At 45.7% G+C, this 26,243-nt stretch overlaps 1 protein-coding gene across 1 annotated transcript in view; it reads left to right on the top strand.

Annotated features, from left to right (window-relative positions):
- Window positions 1-862: 862 nt before the first annotated feature.
- Window positions 863-26,243, top strand: part of Optix (optix) — a 53,820-nt gene continuing 28,439 nt past the window's right edge. The window contains exon 1 of the mRNA XM_069115231.1: window positions 863-2,307. Coding sequence (XP_068971332.1) covers window positions 1,664-2,307 — 644 coding nt within the window. The 5' untranslated portion in view covers window positions 863-1,663. The remainder of the gene's footprint in view (window positions 2,308-26,243) is intronic.

Genomic DNA, 26,243 nt, shown 5'->3' on the forward strand with positions numbered 1-26,243 from the left:
AAACGTGAAACGAAAATGAAAAGAGAGCGTTCTCTAGAAAGCAGAGATTTTTCTAGAACGATGCCAAACGTCGAGACGAGAATCGCGAGAAAGTGATGGCGCGAGTAGAACATAGCGACAGAGAAACAGAGAGGCGAAAAGCCGATGGACCTTAGAGTCGTGGATGTTGCGCGAGAACGAGAGCGGCGAGTCTGGTCTCGAAAGCAGTTCGTCGAGAGATCACGGCAGCAGGAGCAACAGAAGGTACGGAACGGCAGCAGGAACGGCAGCAGTTGAACGTGGAGATCATGCCTTCGTTCCCCGCGTCCTTGCTTCCACCCCACTTTTCCATACTCTCCGTCCCACTTTCTGCTCGGCGAATCGATCGTGCTCTCTCTCTCCGTGTTCCCTCGTCTCTCTCGCTTTATGGTTGGCGCGAGAGGTAAGGGGACACGAGGGACGTCTCTGGCGGGAGCATTCGCGGATCGTTGGCAGGGGTATGGGTTACGGCACGAGGAGCGAAGGGGATGATCGAAGGAATAGACAGAGAGTGGGGGACGATGTGGATTGCGGAAAGGTTTTGGTGGGGTGCGAACGGTGTGTTGCTGGATAGCACGTGGAAGGGATAATTAAACGGACACACACGTGAACACGGACGCTGGTTACGGAAGGACGAAGAAAGGTTACCATGGTAACGTGGATGGGATCCGGCCAATCCCAGTTTGGCTGATGGGCGTGGCTTGTACATTGGCCCCCCGAGCATCGGTATAGCCGTCTCTTTTTCTCCAGTTACCCCTCTGTTGGTGTTTCGTAGCAGGGGGCAGGGAGAAAGGACGAGGACACGAGAGTGGAAGTAGGAGAGAGAGAGGGAGGAAGCGAAAGAGAGATGTAGAGGTAGGTCGCAAGAGTCGGCGGGACTACCCGGTTGTAACGGGCGCGTACAAACGTATCATGCTGGGTAGGGCCGGTGCCGAGATGCCGGCTTGTAAACGAAACCAGTTTGCTATACGATACGATCCAGGCAACAGCGGCCTCGCGTGATATCCCCACGGCTGAGAAGAACGTCAACGTGTGCTATTGCGTCCGATGTGACCCCGTAGGATATCTACTTGGAGAATGTTACTTGCACCGGGGTTCGTCTGACGGATAGCGCTCGGGGGTGAGATTCAGTCAGCGAGAGACGAAGCAGCGGACAGCGACCAATGGTTCATTCGTTGCGAACCGACCGTTCCCGAATGTTACCCGAAACAGTCCTGCGAACCCTTCGTATTTCTGGAAAGGAAAAACTCGTATTTCTCGCCAAACCGTATTGCGTAAATCATGTATCGTTCTTCGTTGTAGAAACATTGGAAAAAACAGCATCCCTCGTGTCATTAGAAACTGGTGAACATTTTGTGTCCAATCGGTTGAAACAGTATATTCAGTGCAAACTATTCGTGAAGTGAGTTCTACCTTGATGGTCGAGAGTTCTATAGGAGTGATCGAGCGGCTAAGAAGTTGAGTAAGATTCGAGTCGAGACAACAGGATGAAAAGCGCCAAAAGTAAACACAAACCGAGTCGGAGAGTTTCTTAGGTTACCGAGTGGAATCGTCAGTTACGTGTGACAAAATCGATGTATTGAAAAGGTTATCAGTGTCTTAGAGTACACGAAATAATTGGATCTTAGAAGGGCAAGCAAAAGAGATGTCGGCTGTTGCACCAGCGGGCACCGGTGCCACAGCGCCCACAGCCAATGGTCCAATTGTACCGGCTCCTGTTTTTGCATTGCCAACGTTATCGTTCACCGTCGGCCAGGTTGCCACTGTCTGCGAGACCCTCGAGGAGAGCGGCGATATCGAGAGACTGGCGAGATTCCTCTGGAGTCTGCCAGTAGCTCATCCAAATATCCAAGAGTTGAATCAAAGCGAGGCCGTGCTGAGAGCCAGAGCGATTGTCGCGTTTCATTCGGGCCACTATAGAGAATTGTACGCCATACTGGAGAGGCATAAGTTCACCAAGGACTCTCATGGTAAACTTCAAGCGATGTGGCTGGAGGCGCATTATCAAGAAGCCGAGAAGCTTCGTGGAAGACCACTGGGTCCAGTGGATAAGTACAGAGTTCGAAAGAAATTTCCGTTGCCCAGGACGATCTGGGACGGAGAACAGAAAACCCATTGCTTCAAGGAGAGAACCAGATCGTTGCTGAGAGAATGGTATCTTCAGGATCCCTATCCGAATCCCGGAAAAAAGAGAGAATTGGCTGCTGCAACGGGGCTCACGCCGACCCAAGTTGGAAATTGGTTCAAGAACAGAAGGCAAAGGGATCGGGCTGCTGCTGCGAAAAATAGGTACATTTATTATATTCTTGTTTATCGATACATCGCCTGCTGATTGAAACGACTGTCATCCTGGGTTAATTGTTTCTCGGTTAAAGAAACTACGAACAGCGAGTTATCGACAAATAATTCCTTCGATCGACGCAATCGCCTTTTAAGTTTCTAAGAGACAATGTTTTGGTATATCGTAGAACGAAGAAGAATATGTTATGCTTATCGAGAAGGATATATATATATATATATTGTATATAAACATATATCGTGATCTATTTCACGTTTCTGTTATTAGTCGCGCGATCACGAGTACAATGTTTAATCTAACGGAATTTAATTTAACCAGTGAAAAAGTTTATTTTATAATAAATCGAAAGTCGATTAACAAATTCGTTTGTTACGTTGCGTTTTTATACGCGAACGATTGCGGTTAGTTGCAGGACGCGAAAGTTTTGTTCATTAAGTAGCGTTTAATGGAAGTTAATCGCGAAACGATTAGTGGTTTAGGTCCCTTTAGTCAGATTGTTGTGCTGTGTCCTCGGCAAACGAGCCTTTGTGCTGGTCCCAAGGTCCCCGCGTCGAGGGTCGCGTAATTTCATTTTGACGTCCGACGGAGGGTCGCTGCCGTCGGGCGTACAACGATTTTCGAATTACGTCTTTCAAATTGTATTTCGTCGATGCTTTCCTCTCCTTTCGTCCCACGATACGTCCTCTGCATAGACGAGTCCTGCCCAAATCGACTCTGAACACCGTCCCAGTCAATTTCGTGGCGCTCTCCTGTTTCAAACAGGATATGAAACGAGCTATCGAATGATATAACCAGATCTATCTTTCAACATCTTCTTGCATCATTAATGGATATTTCATCCGGCGATTTCTATCGCCAATTAAATTATTCGCCAACAATTTAAATAATCGTAAATTAACGGTTATAAAGTTCGTTTATTTTATTCCACGAGCTGGAATTTTCTTGGGAAATTAAAAATTTAATTTTAACGTCCTAGGATAGATAAAGAGAAACGTGTAATACAACGGTTGATACAGACAGATCGTCTAACGGATTACCAAGCAGAACAGCGCCGTAACCGTCGAGGCGCTTTCGACTGTTCTACCGCTACTAAAATAAAAGAAAGGAACGTGATAATCCGCTCCAATCTCGATTAGTCACGACTGATCGTCGCTAAGAGGTCGACGTTCGGGCGTCGATCGTAGAAAAAGCAGCTGCACAACCTGTCGTTCCGATTCGAAGCACCTCGCTCTTGGGTAACGCCTGGTGGCAATATTGTACGATTATTTGTCGTGACTGAATAGTGTCAACATTGTTTCCGTTATAGGGTCCTAAGGTTGGTTTTTCCCATAGCCTGTACCTGAAACTTTTGCTAAATTTCTCTGTATTTCTGACGTCAGAAACCTCGAAGGACGGACCGAAATTTCTCTTTGATTTACGAGTTTAGGAAAGGTCCTCCGAAAAACGTTTTACAAACTTTGTGCGCCTCGTGTACATAAGTTTGCATATGTTTCACACGTGTTAAAGTATTTTATGACAGCGTAAAGGTTCAAATGCTTGAAAAATTGAATCCCCTTCGGCGTAACGAAAGCGTACAAGCATGCATTTTCACATTCTTACGTAGCGCACGTCTTCGGAGTCGAAGAAGAAAATGAAAACACGTTTAACGTTTCAAATTACTTCGAGTCTTACGATGCAAAAAGCATTTTAAAGAGCAGTACGCTATAAGAGACGCGTTCGATTCTATCTTTTCCAGAAACTATTAATAAACTCGAAGATTCGCTGCGATGTAAGATAAAAGTTTGTTTTACTCGCACGTGGAACCGCGAATTCGTATTTTCTTTTCTTCTTTTTTTTTTCTATGTCGACAGCTAGTAGATTCGCTAGTTGAGAATCGTCTCGACCCAGATTCTTGGTGGTGCTCGGACATCTGTAATTACTGTGCCCTGAATGAAGTCATTAATAGTTATTACCTACGTCTATGCTGTAATTGATATATCGTTAACGACCGAGGATCGTCCGACTATACTGGTCTAATTGATCTTGATGAGGCCGCACAACGGGAAAAAGATTACACGTTTCAGTCTTGCGCTGTCTTTACTCTGCATCCAGATCGTTTCCTTACAGCTTCAACTTCCTACGAATTCTAGTAATTTTGGAATTTGCATTCGGATACCCGGTCTTCGAATCGCTTGCATCGTTCTCCGGGTATTCGATAGCGATGATTTTTGTTCAATTAGTAGTCTCGAAATTACGTTCAACGTGTATACACTGGCCGGCTATTCGAGCGTACTGCGTTTCAAAGTAGAGAAAGTAATTGCAGGTCAGACGTTACTTCTGCGCCGCTAATTGGCATCGGTGGCTGTAGTAAGGTTTTTTCAAATTTCAAATTTCGCGTTTCAAACATCGAGTTTTGAAACTTCGGACATCAACTTTCGAACGATACAATTTTTATTTCTTATTTGAAATTTCAAACTTCCACGTTATTTTCGTAGCAACTAGTCTCTAATGGTTTGTTACATAAAACCATTCACACGACAACGTTGAATATTCAATAAACGTTCGAAGAGGATTGGAAATGCGATTCGTTTGTTTCCATTGTTAAGTCGAAAGAGTTCAACGACACGAAATTACTTTAATCAAGGGCAGGAAAGAGCTTAGAAAACAGAAAGAAGATCTTTGATTTTTTATGAATTTGCAAAAGAATGACCTCCGACGATCGTAAATGCCCGGATGACCATTTCTTTTTACTTTTCTGGCGATAGAAGCTGTGTATTCTAGTCAGGTTATTCGACAATGGCCTTACCCGTACCTATCGTTACCCCAGCGTAACGACATTCCGTTTCTGGCCTGGAGCCACATTTTTCCTGCACGTAATCCTGCGAATCCCCCGGACGAATCCTCCTCCTCTTCCCTTACGTACCCACATCCTGTCCCGACGCGTACCAAAAGCTCCGACTGCTTCGCTAAAAAACATCGATTCGTGTATTGAACTCGACGTCCGTACAAAATACTTCTATATCGCAGTTATCCCTTCCTCTCCTTTTTTTTTCCTCCCTCTGCCCCCATTCCCATTTGTCATTCACTGGCGCTCGAAACATCCGAGCGCAACATTTTTCACCGCAAGAATTACCCGTAAACCCTCTTGAAACAGCCAATAACCATACAAAACAGATCCACGATCTAAAATACCACAAGAATCCATCATCGATTTTAGATTTAGTTCCTCGAATCGGAGAAACGATTAAAACACGTTATTCCTAACAGGATTTTGCCAGTGTACGGGGTAAAAGGGAACACGAAAAGATGATCTTGTTGCGTTTACGTGTACACATATGTTGTGTGTGTGTATATATGTATATGTACATGTATATACACATACACACACACACGTGCGATCGTTTCGTCGGTACAATGCTATCGCAACGCGAAATTCCCTTAGTGATGCATTTTCAGCATCGGGCACGGAGGTAATACAGGCGTCCAGGTCTCCTCCAACGTTGGGTATAGTCGTCGTCATTTCGCTCAGGGTGGGTTAGGCAGACACTGTAGACAGGATACAGTGCCCGCCCCGAGGATCCTGCAAGGTCCTTTCAGGAACGTCGATCCGCATACTAGCAGCCTCGCGGTATATTTTCGCGGTCCAGCGAGCGAGTTATTCAATATGCTCAACCCCGAAAGCCCCGGAGCAATCTCCGTGCTCGCACGTACTTGCATATACCTATGTACCTTGTCTGAACTCTATCTACGTGTCTGCGCGAATGATTGTGTGTGTGTATGTGTTTCTTCGTACGTACACGACCGAACCTGTATAAGTACGTGATACGAGAAACGACGACGACGTATGCTCATCTCTATGTAGAAGTTATATATTACGAGGACGAGGCTGGGACACGTACGTTCCGTCTGCTAGTACTCTGCTATATGCGAGCAATCGGTCACGTTCTAAACCGCGCTACGTTGCGGCAACTTGCAGATCGCCAACTTCGTATTCGAACCGAGATTGTCGCGTATTTTCAGCGAATTATTCATATGACAAATTGTTTATGGGGAGAGGAAGATTTTCAGACTGGGATTGTTGCTGATATTTAATTCATTTGGAACCGGTGACGTACTATGTGCGTCATGCGATGTCTATCTGATTTATCGGTGACGCAACGTATGCGTCAAGCAAGGAGAATCGTTCTGTCGTTGTCAGACGCTATTGAAAATGTTATCGCGGAAATCAGATCGCGTGGAAAGAGTATATCGAACGACGATACAGTATGGATTTAACAGTAGCCTGGAAATGATCAGTCTATAGCATGATCGGCAGTTGGAAACGTGGAAATTCGAGTTTGCCAGGAATTATTGAATTATTAAGGATAGACTCGTTTCTACCGATTTCTTTCGGTCGTACGCGCGTATCCGCGGACAAAGTACAATAATTCTAGGATTCTTCTAGTATTTACATATTAACTTAAAGAAAATAACGTTGCATTTTCGAAGGTATTCGTGATACCAAGGGATTCCCTCGGTATATGAACGCGTTCCTCGAGCGTAAATTTTCATATCGTACGTATACACGTTATATCGAAGGAGAGCTAACAGGAGTGGCAAGGCTTTTCACAGGGATGTCAGTAGGAAGTAGAGGGGATAACCACCTCAACAACCCTCCGCGTAGCCGGCTTTTCGGGGGTGGCTTAGCTCGAGCGTGTTTCACCTCTCTCCTCTTTCGCTGTTGCCTTCGCTTCTGAAGTTATCAGATTTTGATAAAGTCCCCGGTGTATTAGAGACCGGCGCTGTTTGCGTTTCCACGCAGATCCTGTCTGGTTGCCACCTCGTTCACTCCACCCTCCACTCTCTTTCTTTCTCTCTCTCTCTCTCTCTCCTCTCTTTTCCTCCTTCCTTTCTGTTTCTGTTCCATCAGGATCTGTGGGGTGCTACTTACTTTTCTTTCTTTGTGGTCGCCTCGTCGAATTCTCAACGCGCAAGTGTTGTTCCTTTTCTCTTTATCGCAACACGATTCGACGAAGGGGCGAGGGGATGGGAGAGGAGGGAGGAGGAAAGAGATTGCTCGTTACAAACGCGTGCATGTTTCCGGACGATTATTTTTCTTAATGAAAATTTCTTTCGCCGCGATCCTTTTTCTCCGAATCGCATCGACGGCAGAGGGATTTCGATTAGCGAACGATTGAGATAATGCCGTTGATTCGCCGGCGCGTAAACGGCAAAGAATTCCACTTTAATTTTCAATAAGCAGCGTAAAGAGTGGCCGCAGGATTTACGGCCGCGCGCCGTTTCCTGCAGTGAGCCTTCGCGGCAATCATTATCGCGAGAATACCTGTTAGCTCGTTCAGTCGTGACCGTGCATCAGTCGCATCTCCTCCGTTATCTTGATGACCCTAAACGAGAAAGGAATACAAGAAGACGCGAATGTCATCGGCGCACACGTTGCGCAATCTTGCTCCGTGATACAAGCAGAGAGAGAGAGAGAGAGAGAGAGAGAGAGAGAGAGAGAAAGGGAAACGAGAAACGAAAGAAAAAAAGGAACGTCTTGTCGCTGGCGTCTTCGGACCCATTCTTCTTTGGATAGAACGACAGCTGTCTGACGAAACGAACAGAATTCCGGTTGAAAAGCGGCGGGCGATCTACGCGGCGAAATCATCCATGTTTCTAACCCTTGCTCGAATTAACCTATTCCACTAGCCTTCTCTGAAAGATCCCATGGACATTGTTAGTTTCGATATATACTCGGTTAATACAGCACCTATTCGATATTCGATTTAACTTTCTGGCCGCAACTCTGTTTGTAGTTGGCAACCACGGTTCCAGGAAGGGAAAGACCGCTCGTTGGAAGCAAAATGTTTTGCCTATCTGAGATACAGGCAAAGAGTCGATCGTTTAAGGAACGTCGGAAATCGGTGGACGGTTGACGAGCGAGAAATTAACGATGATAATGACCGAAGGAAGCTGAGAGGAAAGGAGAGAGGAGAGCAACAGGCGAATTGCGCGCGATGGAAAAGCAAGAGCCGAAAAGGAGCGCGGCATCGCGTACGACGATGGCAAAAAGCACGGGAGAGACAAAGGCAATGATTAATTCCACGTTGGATGTCCAGGATCATTAGCGGCAGACTGCCATGACACCTGCTCGCACGAGCCCTTCGTGATAGATTACCATGGCCAGCAACGATGCAGAAAGACGGGAGAGAGAAGCGATGATCTCGCTTGCGGATCGTCCACGGCCGGTTACTAATGATTCCGTATTTCGACATTCTGAGCGATATTCAGGAAGCCATGGAAAAGAAACGCCTGGGTATTACTGGCCAGCAGCCTCTCTCTCAGGGTGGCCACGGAATTCGCGTGGCAGCTTTTTGTCAAAAGCCTGTCACGATGTAACGTGATTGATGGTGCGACGGTGGCACGGTCGAATCACGAGAAATTCGTGTTCTCGCGCGGCCCGCGCCGCGTGAACGAAACCGCAGGAAAAACGATGAATTAATAAGACCAGAGGAGAGGAGAGGAGAGAAGAGGAGAGGAGAGGAGAGGAGAAGAACGCACGACTGGTATGCGCCGTAATTAAATGGCAGCCAAAACGCGATCGCATTAGCGACGCTGTTAATTGTCACGCTCCGCGGCACCCTTGACAGTGCTCGTTAAGGATTCACGAGGCGGCCCTCCACAAATCTTCCACCTCTTCTTATCGCTAATCGTATTTTTTTCTTTCTACCATAGCGCCCTCCAATGCGTTTTCTCGCTCTTTCTAACACCAGTCACCCTCTTAGAGTTAATCTTCATTAATATTTCCTCCATTCTATCGCGTCAATCTGAATCGTATTTCCACTCTATGGATCGTTCGTTGATTTTCACAGTTTCAAAGTCGCATCTCCGATCTCATCGTATTAAACGATCATATTCTACGATCACCTGCTTTGAATTTAGAAACGTTGCGTTAGAAACACGTAGCACGCTATAATTAGGAGTCCAAGTGCTATTATATACCGCGATTAGATAAACCTGGTAGCAACCGAATGTATCGGAATATATGATCAGGATATAATTTTTCAAAGCTCGAACGATTAACCTCGTTGCACTTTATCAGTGGTTTCACAGGTGAGCCCGTTGATTTAAAACCGTGCCTTTAAAAACCCTCCCACTTCTTTCTCATTATTTAACCACGTATTATTGTATTTCGTTCATTCGATATTCTTAATGTACCGTCGTTTTTACGTGGCCGCAAAGTTTCTTCATTCGCAACCACAAACCACCGTACAAATTTTCATCGTACGTAAAACACCAACAAGACTATTTACCTTTTCTAGACACAGTCGCACACCGCCTTTTCACCACAAAATTCTTCATCACCAAAACCACAAGACACCCTACAAATCTCCTGACAAATCGTCGCAGCGCCGCCTTCTCCGTAACCCTAATTCTTCTCTGACACACGGGTCGCCCCGAACATCTAGTTTCGAACCTCCCTTCCTGCTGGTCCTTTCATCGCCGATCTTCCGTTCGAGACATATTGACGTGTAATTAGGTGCACCAATAACAGAAGTAGAAAAAAGCGTGTAGTAGGAGCTGGTAATTGACGCGACACGGTGTTCCGCTGTCACTTGTTTCCGTGACGGTCGCTTTTTGTTTCGTCGAGCAGGGCACAGGCGAACTCGAGCCTGGTGACTGTTTTCACGCCATCGCCATGGGGGTTCCCCTTCGTGCACACCACGCGTGCCGTGTGTGCACGAACGCGGATATAGAAACGTACGAAGGAAGGTGAGAGAGGGTAGGAGGAGGAAGGGGGGCTTGAACATTCTGGACGCGGAGGGCGGCCCAAATATTAGGGTGAGATATTGGACCGCAAGCTACTAATTCGTACGGTGATATCGATTCGGACACGGAATCGTTCGGGTGATGTGCATCCGGCAATTTCTCCCGTTCCGTGTACAGACTCACCCTCTTCCCACCGTCCAGTATCCTGCAGTTAATGCCTTGGACAGCATCCCAGAACCTTTGTCCTTGCTAGATACGAGAGTCTCGTTCGACGATCTCGTTTCGTGACGAAAACCTATACTCGCAGCGTAACGTGGTCGTTTCGAGGGAAAATGTCGATTTCGATAGTTGTATCCCAATGGAATTGAAATCGTTCCAATTGATCTTCGTTTTACTTCACGCGTTTATGATATCATTGATTATACAGTATCGGTGAAAGGATAATGGCGCAGCGTCGGTAGGAAAGGATTTGAGAAAAGAGATTTTCCTCACGCATGTACGCAGGCGATTGAAGAAGATATGGTTGGGAATTATCGACTGGTGAAGCGAGATATAAATAATTCGTTCACGTGACGCGTTTAATCGCGCAGCTAATATTAAACGGCAAACGGAACGCAACGAACGCTTTGTCATTCATACAAAGGTTAATTCTACTTGAACTAACGATATTTCGTTAATGGAGACGATCGACCTTCGGTAACTCATTCAGAGATCTTTCGTGCATTAACTTTCCTCCGTTGTCCATCTACGTGGCAGCCGTTTCAAAGACAGGTCGATCCATTCTCTCGTCTCCTTTTTTTTTGAATTCATTACTTGGAAAAACGTGAAAAATATACGTACATACTTGTAAATTATCTTCGGCACGACGCATTTAGTATTTTAACAAACCAGCAGTTTGTAGCATCGAACTTATCGTTGATATCACAGCGATCGATCAAATAACTGAGTGTCAAAAACGACACGTCTCGGCGAATTTCAGCGACCTTCTCGCGGACATCGGATCATGCAACGTTGATTGTTTAACATTTCTAAAATCAAATGGTCGTCCTCGATAGAGATAATCAACTTGGCTTCTACGTAATGCGACTCGCGTCATTCTCACGAAACGAACTAATCTACATGATTTTCTATTCTTCGCATGCAACTCCAAAATAATTACGCTTTTGTAGTTTTTGGCATTTAATTCACGATCGACGGCGATAAGACGCGCTTCCAACGTCCTGAAACTAATTCAATTACTCCGGTGCACCGTAGGCCGCTACTTCCTTTGTGATTCCACAACGTCAGTCTCTAACGTAATACGCGAGAACGCGATCCTTTCCCCGACAAGATTATACGAAAGCTCGAGACGAGTCAGGTTTCCCTTTGTTTCACCTACTCTCCTATGTTCATCCGTCTGACGTTGGGATCGTGATCGGTCATCGCTCACGCCTTCGATCCATCGTCCTACGTCGTTTGCCGGGCCAACGGAGGACGATGATCACACACGTGCGACCTCATCGGTTCATTCAACAACGCGTTACACGCTCGCGCGTACACACTCCTTCCAGTTTCCTTTGTTTTGTTCCCCGCGAACAAATGACCACCGGTTCACGGAGGGCGTGCTCTCCCTCCGCGAGAGGGATCATCGATCGTCACTGATCGTTAGTCGTAGAGACACCGTAATTGCCGCTCATTAGGGAGCTAAAGGAGCGTATTATGCGCGCTGAAAAGAAGCAACGTACCAGCCGGGTTGCCGTGGCGAGGAGTCGTGCAAGGAAGACAGCGAAAGATGCCGGATTGTCGGTGGCGAACGGGAGGAAGACTCGCGGCATGGAGAAAGAGGAAGAAAAGACGAAGGAGAGAGGCTAAGAGAGAAGGAAAAGAAAAGAGAAGAGGATTTTAAGCGGGAGGGATCGTGGAAGGCGTTGAAAAGAGTACTCGAGATACGTGAAGGGGCTCACGAGGTAACCGATACCCTTTCTCTCGATACCGCTTTGTTCACAGGACCTGGAAATGAAATATAGCGATGAAACGCAGTCGCGGACGAGCCTCCCTTCCGAGGAGGATCCGTGTCGGCGTACGGTCCCGACTGACTCCCACCTTCCTTAGCCTGTCGCGTTGCTGCTCCAACTTACGAGACTCTAAACCAGCCTCGCTGAAAAAATGTATACGAGGAGTGTTGCACATGGTAACGGGACATTTTTAATTACGATGTTTGGTCGGCTGACGCGTGTCTCGAGGAAATTGATTTCGCGTTAGGAGACAGAATTGCGTGGAGGGTGGAAAAGAGATTCGCAGATTGTTTACGTCTCAAGTACATCCTGTGTGTGTCGAACGATAGAGTGCGAAAAAGCGGAACAAATACTACGGTAACGCGTATTAATCTCTGCAGAAGCTACATCGACGAAGTTCGTAAATTAAGCAGCTTCGAAATGAAATTTAGTTCAGAGATGGGCCGGTATTATCTATGGAATTACGACAAAATCACGAGTCATTTGTTTCTGAAAAATCGAACATTGATGGCGTATCTAGACAGTGAGATCGAGGAATCGATTTGCTGTGCCTTTCAGATGCTTACGTGTGTAATAATTATGCCACGTTGTTCACTGTTTCCATTGAACACCACAGAGTTTTACCATTCTTTACAGCTATTACATTTTTCCCAGTATGGAGATCGTGTTGCGCTGCTTTTAAGCCACACTGTGCGATACGCTCGATCGCATAAATAACCAACTTGAGTCTGGTAATCTATTGGAAGTCGTTCGTCAGACGGTGGAAATGAAATATAAAATTCCATCGCGTGAATCGAATTTAAAATCGTCGGGTCGTAGAGCCGATCGACGGACAGTTCATCGACTTCTCCTCTTTAACAACGGCGTTGCACTGCTGCAGCTTCGCTGGGATCCTTTGAAATCCGGTTGCCCGCGCCTAGGCAGGTGTCGAAGAACGCGTAACGAGCAATGAATCACCGGCATGGTATCGCATGATATTAAGTAACTCGGAAAGGGGTGCCGACGCACAAGGATATACCTCGTGTTGTTGGCTGGCCTCAACGCTGCCAACCGATCCACTGAAACGAGCTTCGATCACCTGACACTGTTCATTACACGCGTGCTGCAATAACGCGCTCGTCGGATAATTAACGATATCCTGCTTCGATACGAGACAGCCAAGGTCGTTTGCAAAATCTCTGCCTACTCCCCCGAGGGTTCCTGTTTGATTTCGTCCAGAGTTTCGCAAGCCGTGTGTTTCGTCGCTTGGTAAACGTGACGAGCGCGAATCAAGTCGGGGGCCGGTATTACGCTAATCGATCGAGCTACGAATCAATTAACGTCACCGGCAGTGGTGGGTTACGGAGTCGGGTCGCCAACTAGGAAACTTGCTACTTGCGAAGTCGGGATCATCGTAGAGCCTCGACGCGTTCCGTACTATGCCAGAAAATTAATCGATACCGATAGAACTTTGATACAGAGGCAAAAATTTCTGTTGGGATGTTTGGTCGTAGGAAAACGAGGACGCACGATAGGCTGCTCAAATCCTTAGTTTTTTCTTGCGTCGATTCTTCGACGTGTTGCAAATTTATCTACGTTTCTTTAATTAATTTCTTGCTGTCGCGTTGATTTCGCACGAATGCGCGAATGAAATCAAAGAAAATGACGTTACTTTACGAAAAATCTCTATGAAAATGATAGACATCACAGGTAGATCATCGCGTCAAATTTGATAAATCGAATCAGAACTGACGAACACGCATCAACGTTCGATCCTTATTGCAAGTTTCCTAATACACTCGATTACCGTAACGAATCCAGAAGAGAGAAAAGTGCTTCTTAGAAAGGAATAAAAAAAGAGCATCTCTTTGACAGTCAGAGGACCTTCGTACGCAGCCACTACCACCTGTGATATAGAGTTCCAGCGGTCCGTGATCAGGGTGTCCGGTTACCTGGTTGGAGCAACCTACCTACGTTGCTCTTCAAGGACTACCTTGTATAGAGAGGCGAACCTCATCCACTCTCCTCCTTCCATCGTTACTCCCCTCTCTCTCGATTCCGATCTCTTTTTCCTCTTTCCACGCGTTGCTGTTCCAGCGAGAGAGAGTTCGGGGGTGTATCGAATATCCTGCCATCGTGCGGTCTCGTCTATGGTGTCCGACTACCCCTCGCTCGTTTCACGGTTAATTAAGCGGCTGACAATCTGACCACGAGACGGTTAGCGGCCAGGGGGGTCCGCGATCTTCAGGAACTCGTAAACAGAAGGAATTCCTTGAGCATGAATGAAGACGGGAAGAAGACGACGAAGAAGAAGAATAAGAAGAAGATCGGAGAAGAGAAGAGGCAGAGTACGAGCAGGGACTGTATAAGATATCGATCATCTTGATTACCAGGGCCCACCTCGGGAAGACCCATCCACAGGATCGTCGGCAGCGCTTTTTTAGAACTTTCCATCGAATAGTATTTCGTCGTGTGTCCACCTTCCTGCTTGGGATCAGTGGTGCGACGCGTACATAAAGGGCCGGCGACTTTGGTTACCGGAGGAAAGATCGGATAGATCGATGAACCGTATAGGAGGATCGGGAATTTTTGGAAACGTCGCGCTGTAGAGTGGCTCGCGAAGATTGATTTACGTGGATCGATGCGTGGGTCCGGCCAGGGTTACTCGCTTTTGTCAGGATAGCTGGAACATGGTGGATACGCTTGACTCGAGGATTTGTAACTTAACTCTGCTGGAACCGGTGGTCTATGATCTCTCGAGGACGATCGATTTCTCTTTTGTGAAACTTTGGTACTAGGAATGGACCAACTTTCTATCGTGGAAATTTGTATATATCGCGTCGAACGTCGTAAGAAGATCGCAACGATAGTGCTCGCAACAACGCGTAGTTTATGAATCTCGTAAAAGTAAAGCGACAGTAGCAACGGAAAATATCGATCCGGCGTAGGTGCATTACACGCAAGAACATTTCAAAGGTAGCTTTCGAGGTTCGATGGAAACCTTTGTGAGAAATTTGAATCAACTTCCGAGTCGTAAGAATTTTCTAAGATAGGAGTGGAAATTTTATTTTCCCTAGCAAAGGTCCGATAGAAATTGAGGAAGCATACATGAACGGTACAATTCGTCGTACTCTTCTGTAATTTTTAGCTAAACTTTTGATCGAAAAAAGAAGAGAACAGCGGAATATACAAAAATAAAATTCATAGAAGAACGAAATAGAATTTTCATGCACATTCGCTTACCAATCTAATTCCTGCGAACTGGACAACGAAGTGGAAGTCTGTTCCAACCGTTTCACCGATTCGTCGAAGATGGATCAAAGGAAAACGAGAGCGGATTATATCGTCGAAGTATCGAAGGCATCGTCTCTCGTTTCTTGGCCCCACGGCTGATAGTTACACCAGGAGGCGGCCCCTGTACCTGCCAACAAACGACCAGCAGATGATTTAGCACATATTCCAGCGAGAGGCTCGTTCGCGTCTCGATCGCCTTTTACGTGTACCCGGTGCCCCAGCTTGAGCGTGATTGTTTTATAATTAAGCCGTTACTGGATATAAGGCACGGACGCGCGGGAGGCGGTGGTGATTAATTGTTTTCGAATTGAAAACCTATCGCGGTACCGTCTTAATTTCATCGTGCCCCAGCTAGAGTACAAGACGTGGAACTTATAGGCGTAATTACGCGGCCGGTTCCCCTGCAGACGTTAAAAAACTAATGAATAACAAACACCGGTGAAACCAGTCTGCAGCTTTATACGCTCTATACGCGTCGTAAACGCGGTTGAACCCTTAAAAACAAGGGAAAAAGGAACGAAACCGTGGTTGCTTCGAAGTTATCGAGTCTTTATACCCTGTTCCGTATAAAAGAGTGATTTTACGCTGAATTTCCGTGCGTTTTAATGGAAATACTTTGTGACCAGAATAGAGGTTCTTGGTAGAAATACGAGAGACGGTAGCAGAGTATCCAACTATTTAACGTTGAAAAGAAATTACGCGTGGAGGGTAACGACCTTTTAACGTTCTTAAGAATATCCTCCTTGGCATTTTGTACATTTACCTCAACGTTCCTTCTACTTTTCAACTTCTTCTTTGTCTCGTCTATGATTTGATATATGTATATTCTACGCTTCAATGATAATTTTACTTCCGAAGAAAACCAGAGATCAGGGGAGTTTCTGAGTTTGAAAGAAGACCGGTGTATCCGAATTTCCTCAGAATCTTTCTTCGTTCAAAGTTATAGATCAAAACTCGATACCGATTCGCCGATGAATACGTAACATCGATCGCGATAGCGTACACGATAAGGTCTCTACCTGTTACTACTTTTGATAAATAGGAGCGCTCGTTGAACGAGACCGAAATCGAGAACTTCTATACACTTTCGTTATTACGATAGTTATTACGTCGCCTCTGTATCAAGCGATCACCTATTATATCCGTTTAAAAGGACTCTCACGTTCCTCATAATTGAAACTACATTCGGTCGTATTTCTCATAATAGGAACTCGGCTGCAAATTCCACCGCTTGAAACTCAGCATTAACTGGTTCGTACGAAACAAAACTTTCGTTCTCTTTCCTTATCCATGACTTTATTCTGTCGTTCCAGTATCTTAAGATTCGTTCAATTTGCCCGTGTGTACTGTGTGTAGAGATTTTTTCACACGATTCCACGGAAACACCGGTGAAATTCGCTACACGAGCCTCCTTTCGCGTTCCCTGGCGAAAAGTTTCTTGCGTTCGACTGTTCACCCCCTCGATGGAACTCGACGACAGCCTCTCTCCCTCGCTGAATCCATCTCTGTTACTCTGTCGTTGGAAAATTCGGGCGAGTCTCGAAAGCGCGCCACATTAAACGGAGCAAATAGACGGTGCCGTGCGGCAAAAGGGTGCCGACTGAAAGGCAAACAGTTTAGCTGGAAACAATTGACTGCAGATTGAAGAGAGAGAACGAGGGGCTCGGAGAGGGCTCACGGGAGAGACATCTGACGATCGATGCACGCGTCGCTGCCAGCGAGAGAGCGAAGTTACATCTGTCCGACGATGAAAATAGATTTTGAGAGAGCCCGGGTCCGGGCAACGGGGGGTCCGCGAGGGAGGGAGTTGTTAAAACACTCGTTTCCAGACCAGGAATTCGTGTTTCTCGTCACAATGCCACGGTGCTTTGATCGACCGCCCCCGTCGAACCACCGAAGGCAACGCGTTACCCCGTCTCTCATTCTCTCTCTCTCTCTCTCGCTCTCTCTCTGTCTCTCTCTCTCTCTGTATTTTGTGTGTAACGTTTTATAAATTGAAAAAATTATCAATGGTATTATACGAGTTGATGCCGATACAAAAGAGAGGACGGCAGCGTACCGACCGGGTAAATTGCGCGGGATTTCGCGTTCCACGCGTGCCTGCATATTTTATATGGACGAGTTCATTCATACTTAATGTCCCGTGGTTCTTTTCGATTCGGTGTGCCAGTGGACGTGCGCAACGCGCGAAAAAACCGCCCCAACCTGACCGTACGCAATCAAATCATCGATGTTTCGTTGCGCGGTTTTATTAAACAAAGCCCCTGGCCGCGATACAAATGTCGGAGATTTACTCTTATGGACGTTTTAACCGTTCGGCGAACTTGTTGAAATTTTTCTGCGATTCAACCTGGCGCACCGGCGCTCAATCGTGCCGATAGAAATGTGGAAAACGTCGGAAGCAGGGAAAATCAGCGAGACTTTTAGACGTATGCGTATAAATATATATGTCTAAAAATCTAAAAAATATAATATATGGAAGGACAATGGCTCATCGATAAGAAGGAAAGAACGCGTCAAAAAAATTGCGACACGAGCGGTTGGACGACGGGGGTGGTTCACCCCTCGTGTGTGTGTGTTTTGTCTCGTCCGATCCTTTTAACGTCACTTAAAACAAAACACTGTATCGATTTGACCGCTTCTCCCCCTTGGTGAACGCACTCGACGAGCGCCCAGGGGGACGTTCGATGCGTCGAAGACAAGTGACACTCGATTCGGAGCTGGTCCTCCGAGTGTGTTTCGTTTTTCTCTTTTTCACACTTCACCGTGCCACGTCGCTTTTCTTTTCGCCACCCTCCTAGTGTACCGATGCGATCTTGCGCAAACATAGCGTCCAATCGAGCGACCAACTCGACGATATCTCGCTAAGAATTCCTCAAGCGAACGATCGTACAAAATGTGCGCAAAATTGTATGAAAAAGGTTGCTGGAACTTTGATAAAAATTTCCTGCAACTACGTGTTGACATCTTTGCGACCGATATACATATAGTTACCAAGCACAAGTAAGCCGTACTACGTTTCCTATTATATTTTCAGAAATAAAATCTTACTATACCGCGTTGTATTAATTTAAATAAAAATGGCCTTTTCGTAGGACGTATGTACGAAAGTTTCTGCGTGAGACTGCACGCTTGGTTCTGCTCTCGAAGCTTACGTTAAACCGTTTAACGTTAAACTTGGATCTTTCTTGAAAATCTACGTATTCCTGCCAATGACGCAAAGAGTTGTAACACCAAAGTATAAAAGTAAAGACAGGCGAAAGTATCGAACGTCGACGACAGTGATTTTCAATTCCAAATAAGAAGCTATGATGGAGCTTGCGTACGGAGCGTGAGAGTAATCTGACGCGATAAAATAAGCCGCCACGGAATGATTACGTTACCGCGTAGAATTATAGGACGCCACTTGGGTCGATGAATCTTTAATCCTCTTTAACGCGGCCACGAAACGACCGAGGAACCGCGTCGAAATCGAACGGTAATCGGCCGTGAAACGCTAGAGAGAGCGTGTTTTGGTAAAATTCAGCGTGAGCTGGGTAGGAGTCGGAGACGCGGTGGCCGCCGATAAATTCGACGATTACGGTGTGTGTAGAGCGCACAATAGCCGGGGCGGCCACAGAATCGCGAGGCAGATCGGCACGTACATTAAATAATACGTCTTCATTACACGTCGATGGAACAGGTCGCGTGGCATAAAAGAGCCGTCGAACATCGTGGTACTGCCCACTAGGATGACTTTTTCTGTCGACCAGCCACGTTAGACGTGTTCGTTTCTCTTTTTTCACTCGTATAGCCTCGAGTCGCCAGCAAGAAAATTGAATGTCGGCGTCGATTCCCTCGTTGTTTCGTTCTTTCTTCGTCTCTTTTTTTTTTCTTTTCTTTTCTTTTCTTTTCTCGCCCTGCCGCTAGTACTACTAGTAGTCGCCTTTATTCGTCGTCGTCGTCCGCCGCTCCTATTATAAAGTATAATACGTAATACCGGACTCGGTGTTTCCCAGATTATCGTCGCTCGGCCAAGACGCGATACCCTACGCCTCGCGTGTCAATTAGACACGGTATATGAGGTTACAAAGTATGCCAGGTCTTTGCACCGCGCGTACTAGCCTCGTCAAGCCACGACATCGTTTCCGATCGTTAGGTAAAGTCGACCGGACGAGAAGCGATCTGCGTTCGACTCGTCAAAGACACCACCGCTATTTAACTTCAGACTGAGAATTACGTCGAGGTTTCATCCACGCTATGCCAGTTCGAATTTCCATGATAAAGATCGAGAGTACGAACTACCGAAGGAACGAACAAAGGTCCGCACGAAAGGCGTCTGTCAGGCAAAGGATGATACCGGTTACAGGTGGTCGTCGCGATTCCTTGCGAATTGTTACGCGATATATACACACATATGTTCGTAGTTACTACACGTACATCGAAATTTAATCGAGTGTTTTCTGATAGAATTCCATACGATAGACACGATAGCAAGGGTGAATATCTCAAATTAGAATGCACCGTAGGCACGTTGATACACGTTGGTGAAAGCGATGCGACGATCGGAGTATTGTTCAAACTGTTCGAATCGGATTCAGACGATTAATATATATTCGTACTACGACACGTCTGAATATTTGTTTTTCAACGTACACTAAGATGGCAGAATTTGATTTGATCGAAGAGATATTTCGTAGAGGAGAATCGCTTTACCATGACCATCGCGATCTTCGGATCTAAGGAAGCGTTATCAAAAGCTGTGTGCAAAAGCGTAAATCTTTACAAGCGGAACTGGATGAAAATCTAATCAAATATATCGATCGTGTTACATTTTTATGCTCTGCTGTATGTTTCAACCTCGCTGATCCAGTTCGAATTTCCACGATAAAGATCGAGACAGCGAAAGTTCGCACGGTAAGTTGTCTCTCGTCAGCAGGGAAGGACGATCCTTAAAGTGGCCTTCGCGAATTGTTACACGCGACAGCATATCGTTACGCGTTACGGTAAGACGATAGTCCCGTTGCATTTATTACGCGTTTCGATTGGTCTGCAGATTAAGTTGTTCAGGTGGCCGGCGGCTATTGTTTGTTAAGGACCAGGGCATGCAAATGAGGAATTCAGTCGGTGAAGTGGTCATGTGCGTTTTGATTGGTTCGTCGTTTCTCGGCTGTTTTCCTTCCCTGCAGAGTCTATCAAGCCGAGCACGCAGTAAATCTCGAACCGAGCTGCTCCTTTTTCCTGCGGTGGCTCAATTCGTGGCCGCGGTGATTGCACGCTGCATAAATTACTCGACTGCAACAACCGATTAACGGCCACCGGTGCACCACGGCCGACGATTACACACAGTTTTGTTCGCTTGGTCCCGCCGATCGCCAGGCGATTAATCCTCTCGTCATTTATCTTAGCCCGTTCCGCAAAAAGGCCCACCTCGATGTGTGTCGCGATGCAGCTGACTTCGTTCGAGGAATCCTCGTTACTCGGGATATCAGATGTGCTTGAACACGTTGAATTTGCTGACCGAATATGTAATTCGTGTTACGTGTATATATATTTCACTTACTTCTTCATTAACCGACATAAGTCATTTGATATCAGATGCACGGTAAAGAGGGATTAATTGGAGCGAAGAAATACAAGAGGAGATAAAAAAGTGGAGCCACGTCTGTATCGCTATAATTATAATGATAAATCTATTAACCGGTGAAGACCAGTTAACTCGTCGTTAGAATTATTGATCTATAGCGTGTGAATTTGAATGAAGGATTTTGCCGATCGTCGTACGCGTCATCTATTCATCCGCGTGCGAAACAAAATCGACTCGATTGGAATTGAAATCGATCGTGTCTTTATATTAATTTTCAATTTTCTAATTCGAGAGGCATCGTCGTAAAAGATGGCTCGGTTAACAAGCTAAGCGAACGAAACTTAATACGGTTACGACGAGTTATCGTTGAAAGTACAGTTGCACGCTTGAAACGAAGGTTTTGAAAGACGTGGTAGATCGACGAAAAAAGCTTAGACACGCTTCCGTAAATGTTGTTGGACGCGTAGATCTTGTTGATTCAGTCAGCTATTTTATGTATTTCGCGTAAGTAGGTACTTTGAAAGGATGCAGGGTTGGCTGTAAAGAAAATTGATTAAAGGATGGTAATTTACGCGGATGCGTTTGCTGTCATAAATGATAGTGAAAGATAGGCATACACAGCGGCCTTTTCCAACTTTGTTTCCTCTTCAGTGCATGCAGAAATTTATGATATCATCGCGAGTTGACTCGTCTTTACTTGTAGTACGGTTAATGCGGGTAACGGGAAGTCAAGAAGGTTTATCTTTCGTGCAACCCGGCTGATGTTTTCAACATCGACGACCATGGTGTCTCGAAACACTTCAGGATATCATTAGCTGTATAATTATGCCGTGGCACACTAATGACTTAGGGGCAGCCTGGTGATTTCAACGTCTCGTACTCCGTTCTGTGGAAGGCGCCACGCGAGAGGAAGATAAAAAACTTATTGGAATGAAATAGTCAGCGGCATTAACACCACAACCACTGATCTGTAATATACCATGATGAAAAAAAAAAACACTCACAGATAATTATAATTAAACTCGTGCAATGAAAATCCATAAGTATATATAATTACGTTTCTATCTCGATAGAAGTCAACGTTAATTTCGTTGCGAGTACTTGCGCGTGTATTTTAGTAATCGCGAGGAATTAAAAATTCCTACGACTAACATTATAACGTCTTCGAACACGCTGTTTCGATTTTATATAAAGTTGCAGACGCTAATGCGCCTGGTTGAAAATAAAACGTAAACCCGAGTGTCTAATAAACGTCGTGCGTGGACATTATAAATAATGACTTGTTTTAAAAGGGACCTGGAAAGTATCACTTTCAACGCGTTCAGTCATACACTGAACTCTACTACTGTGGTCCCCCGGTGGCCGCGAGACGGCCGCGTTCTTAAAAGGCAGTAAATCACGCCTTCCTTTTTATCCGCCACCGAGGCCGCTGATTGTGCCATACATAAAATTACGATAAATTCATAAGGTTTCTCGTGCTGTCATGACCCGCGGCGGTCGATTGTTCCCGGATGCTAATAGCCGAGCCGCAGCATCTCGGTGGGTGGTGCCACCGATTGTCAACGAAATGGATCCGTATTGTACGCGTCTCGTGCAACGAAACAACAAAAGTAACGAGTACAGTTTGAACCTTCGGTATTCGAATTAATAGAGATACGGTTTAGACGAGAGAATTCTGGGGTGAAAGTACGGTTATTTCTACGTACGACGATTATCCTATGACTCAGACGGGATATTTGTCAACAACAGTAACGCGAGATAAGACGTAACGCTTGTTTAATTACTTGTTAAATTAATATCTTCGATATCGCTAGATGACAGAAATTAATCGAAATAGCGTTGGATATAATTTAGAACAGCGTTAAATTGGACGGTTAAATTACATTTAATTTATGAGGCATTTATAAATTCTCTCTTTTTTTTTTTCTTTTTCTTTTTGATACCGTAAATGATTCGAAGCGCAAAATGCCTTTGACAGTTTTGCTTTTATCGATCTTTGCTAATATTTGCATTACCAATTTCTCAGCTCTAAACTATTTTTGTTTTCGTCTCTAATCCCTCGTTTGATACCAATTTACTCAGACCGCGTTAAAGCACGTAATATTAATTTCATGTTATAAGTAGTGGAAAAAACATAATCCGACTGATAAAACATAGTTGGGTTAATAAAACGTTTGCATAGTGGAATATCACGTGGTAAAACATGCTCGGATAATGAAGGCTCTACGATGTAATAATATAAAACAGAGACCGTTATCTAGAAAATGTGCAATGTACCGATTGAACGAACGCGTGATTTCGATCAGTTAATTTCGGGAAAGTTAGTTGATCAAGCGTGAACCAGTTTTTTAAGAAGGAGAGAGAGAGAGAGAGACAGAGAATGGAGAAACAAGAATATCACGAATCTGAAAATTGTCGAGCTTCTAATTACATATAGATGATATCTGCAATTTCTGTTCGCTCAAGAAGTACCGCAAGAGGGACGCGAGAACAGACCGGATTATAATTTCGCTGGGAAACTAGTTTGATTAATGTTTCGCCGATCGCCGACAGCTCTAAACGTTGTAGTCGACTATGCGATATCTATTAAAACCCGATAGGAATTACGCGCCATTAATTAACCGGATCGCTGAACCTTTGCGTTTGATCATTTTTGATTTCGCGTGTCTCGGTTAAGTAAGTTGCCGTAATACGAGCGAGACATTACGCAATCTGCTTTTAACTTGGAAGATCGCAGTCGAATGTTTCCTTCGATACCCGAACGAATATTCTTGCAACAAGAATGTAATTAATAATATTATTAATGTAATAATAATGTAATTTATTAAGAGGATAGCTCGATGAATATGACGAGAACGAAGCGTAGATCGAAAATACGTAACGTTAGTTTCGACGATTCGTGCGTTTGCGAATTATCGGATTCTTCGAGAACATTCTCAACCTTGGAAATTCGAGCGAATAAATTTTCAAGAATCGTTGAGTCGTAGGCGAGACCTTGATAAACGCACGATTAGACGGGGAGCACGCGTAAATCAAACGATGGTCCCGGTGTATCGGTGCAGAGGGGTGGCGCGAGATGAACGTCGTTAGTCCGGCACAATACTGTTTTGACGGTGTAACAAAAGACAGGCCGGCCCGTGAGCAGACAAATGACCGTGGATCCGAGAACAAATGACAGTGGCTGTCCAAACGTGAACGCGGCTCTTTTGTGAACGCACCTCATTACCGGCTGCTCGAAATTTTTCATATCCGCACGTCCTGACGTCCGCGGCCTCACGTTCAAGAAAAATTGATCGTCGCTCGTGCCCGATACCGGATGGAGATCCCTCACCATTACTACCATACGTTCTCGTCTCTCTTCCAACCGACACGAACCTGTCCTGATCAACGCGTAGGATCGAAAAGATACGAGCGTGAATCGCGCGCGAATGGGATCGCTCGGTTTGCCTTGCCATCGAAGCACGTTCGTTTAGGAATCGAGTGAAAGCGGTTGAATCGGTCAGGCCACGATTACGTTCCGAGAATGAAACAACCGTCTCTGACGAGTAGGAAAAATGGTTACTTGTAGCGGAACGTTCGTTACATCGAGAAGGAGACGTCGTAGCCGGAGTTGGAGGATATTTGTCTTTTTCATTGAAAAAGTCGAGGTTGCTTGTGAAATCTCAGCCTTATGTTGCGACTCTTGGCGGCGGAACGAAGACGAGACGCATACGCGGACACGTTACTGCTCGCAGAGGGCAAATAAGCGTCAAATGAAGCGTGCTTGAAGATCAAACGAGCGAGCAAACACGAAACAAGTGACGGGGCGTTAACGTGTCCCCGTTGGAAAAACATCGCCAGCTACCGGTCGTGTAATACCACGCTTTGCCTACCGGATTACCATTTGGACTAATCCCGCCTCCGTCGCGACTACGACCGTCAAGAAACGCAAACATACACCGTGTAAAATGGAAAACAACCACGTCCGAGGGTGAGGTAAGAGGATAGGTTTAATCCTTCGCCGAGAGAAATCGTCATCTGCTTGTCGATATAAATCTGATATAGTCTAACGTGCTCAAAATTATCAACGGAATATATAATTCCCTTTCTACGTACTAAAGCTACTTTATCGAAAGCTGCGTTACGGCCAGGGTGGCAAAAAGTATGGCGAAAAAAGGGTTGAAAACTTTGAATCGACGACAGTTGGCAAATGCGAAATTCGAAATTATTAGCGATTTAGCTTAACCGTTGTCGAAGATCCGATAGTTTGGAAAAGCATATGATAAACTTTAAAGGTGGCTGCTATTAAGAGGCAGGACGATCTCCTCGAAGAGGATCGTAAGCGCGACGACACTCGTGAACGCGGAACCTCGCGATTAAACACGCGTCTGTTTTATTTGCTCGTCAAAAAATGTCTAACGGACGAGATTTGACAGCCCTGGTGTCACATCGATTTAAGAAACAGTCGTACGACTGTGAATTATTATCCTCGCCAGCCACAACAAGATACAACGTATTCGCATATTCGCTCTTCCCAATTCTGCAATCGAAATATCTCCTGCCTACGCTGAGCGACACTCACGCTAAATGAAGACACGCCTAGAGCGTTAATCATTCCCGGTGTCGTCTTACAATCGTCGTCACGTCTATGTTAATCGTTCTGCCTACGCTCTCACGGCTAGAAAATCTGCAAACCGTGGTACCGCTCGACGTTGTCGAGCCGTCCACGATAACCGGTAACAACAATTACGCAAGTAATCGAACGAGAAGAAAATGATAGATAACGGGTCCGGTAGTCTTCGTCGTAGGTCTGAACAGGGCCCACGGAATTCGTGTTAATCGTATGCCAATGGGTGGACGATGATCGGCGGGGTTGCTGGCGTACAAGTCGCGCGTTACTTGTCGAGTCATCAAACAAAGATGGCCGCCCGGTTCCTGCGGCGTCGAGTGCCATATTTGTAAAACAAAGAGGAGGCTAGGGAACACGGGTTGGCGGCCATTTACATAAATATGTGCAGTTTCTGTGGATTCATCTATAGCGAGGGGTACCGCGGCGATTCCTCCTGGGGATTGCTCCTTCTCCGCGTGATTAACTTGTCACGAAACGCTGTAGTCACGTCTCGAGCTATTTATTAGACGGATAAGGATCGGCGGTGAACGCGTTCGCGCCCGCGCCAACCGCTCCTTCCAGACGAATCGTGAGCTTCACAGAGGAGAAGCTCGGCTAGCGATGACGGCCAACTCTTCGCAGTTGCGCCAAGGTCTCTGTCTCTCTCTCTCTCTCTCTTGCCCTGTCTCTAACCTTCGTCCTATTCGGGGCTATTCGATATCCTAAACGGATACCGGTTAGAAAGTCGATTCGTTATCTGTCGGATTGGTTTCTTCT

This window comes from Bombus flavifrons, chromosome 6 (genome assembly GCF_040668555.2).
Source record: "Bombus flavifrons isolate JBK064 chromosome 6, iyBomFlav1_principal, whole genome shotgun sequence".
In the NCBI taxonomy this organism is placed as follows: Eukaryota; Metazoa; Arthropoda; class Insecta; order Hymenoptera; family Apidae; genus Bombus; species Bombus flavifrons.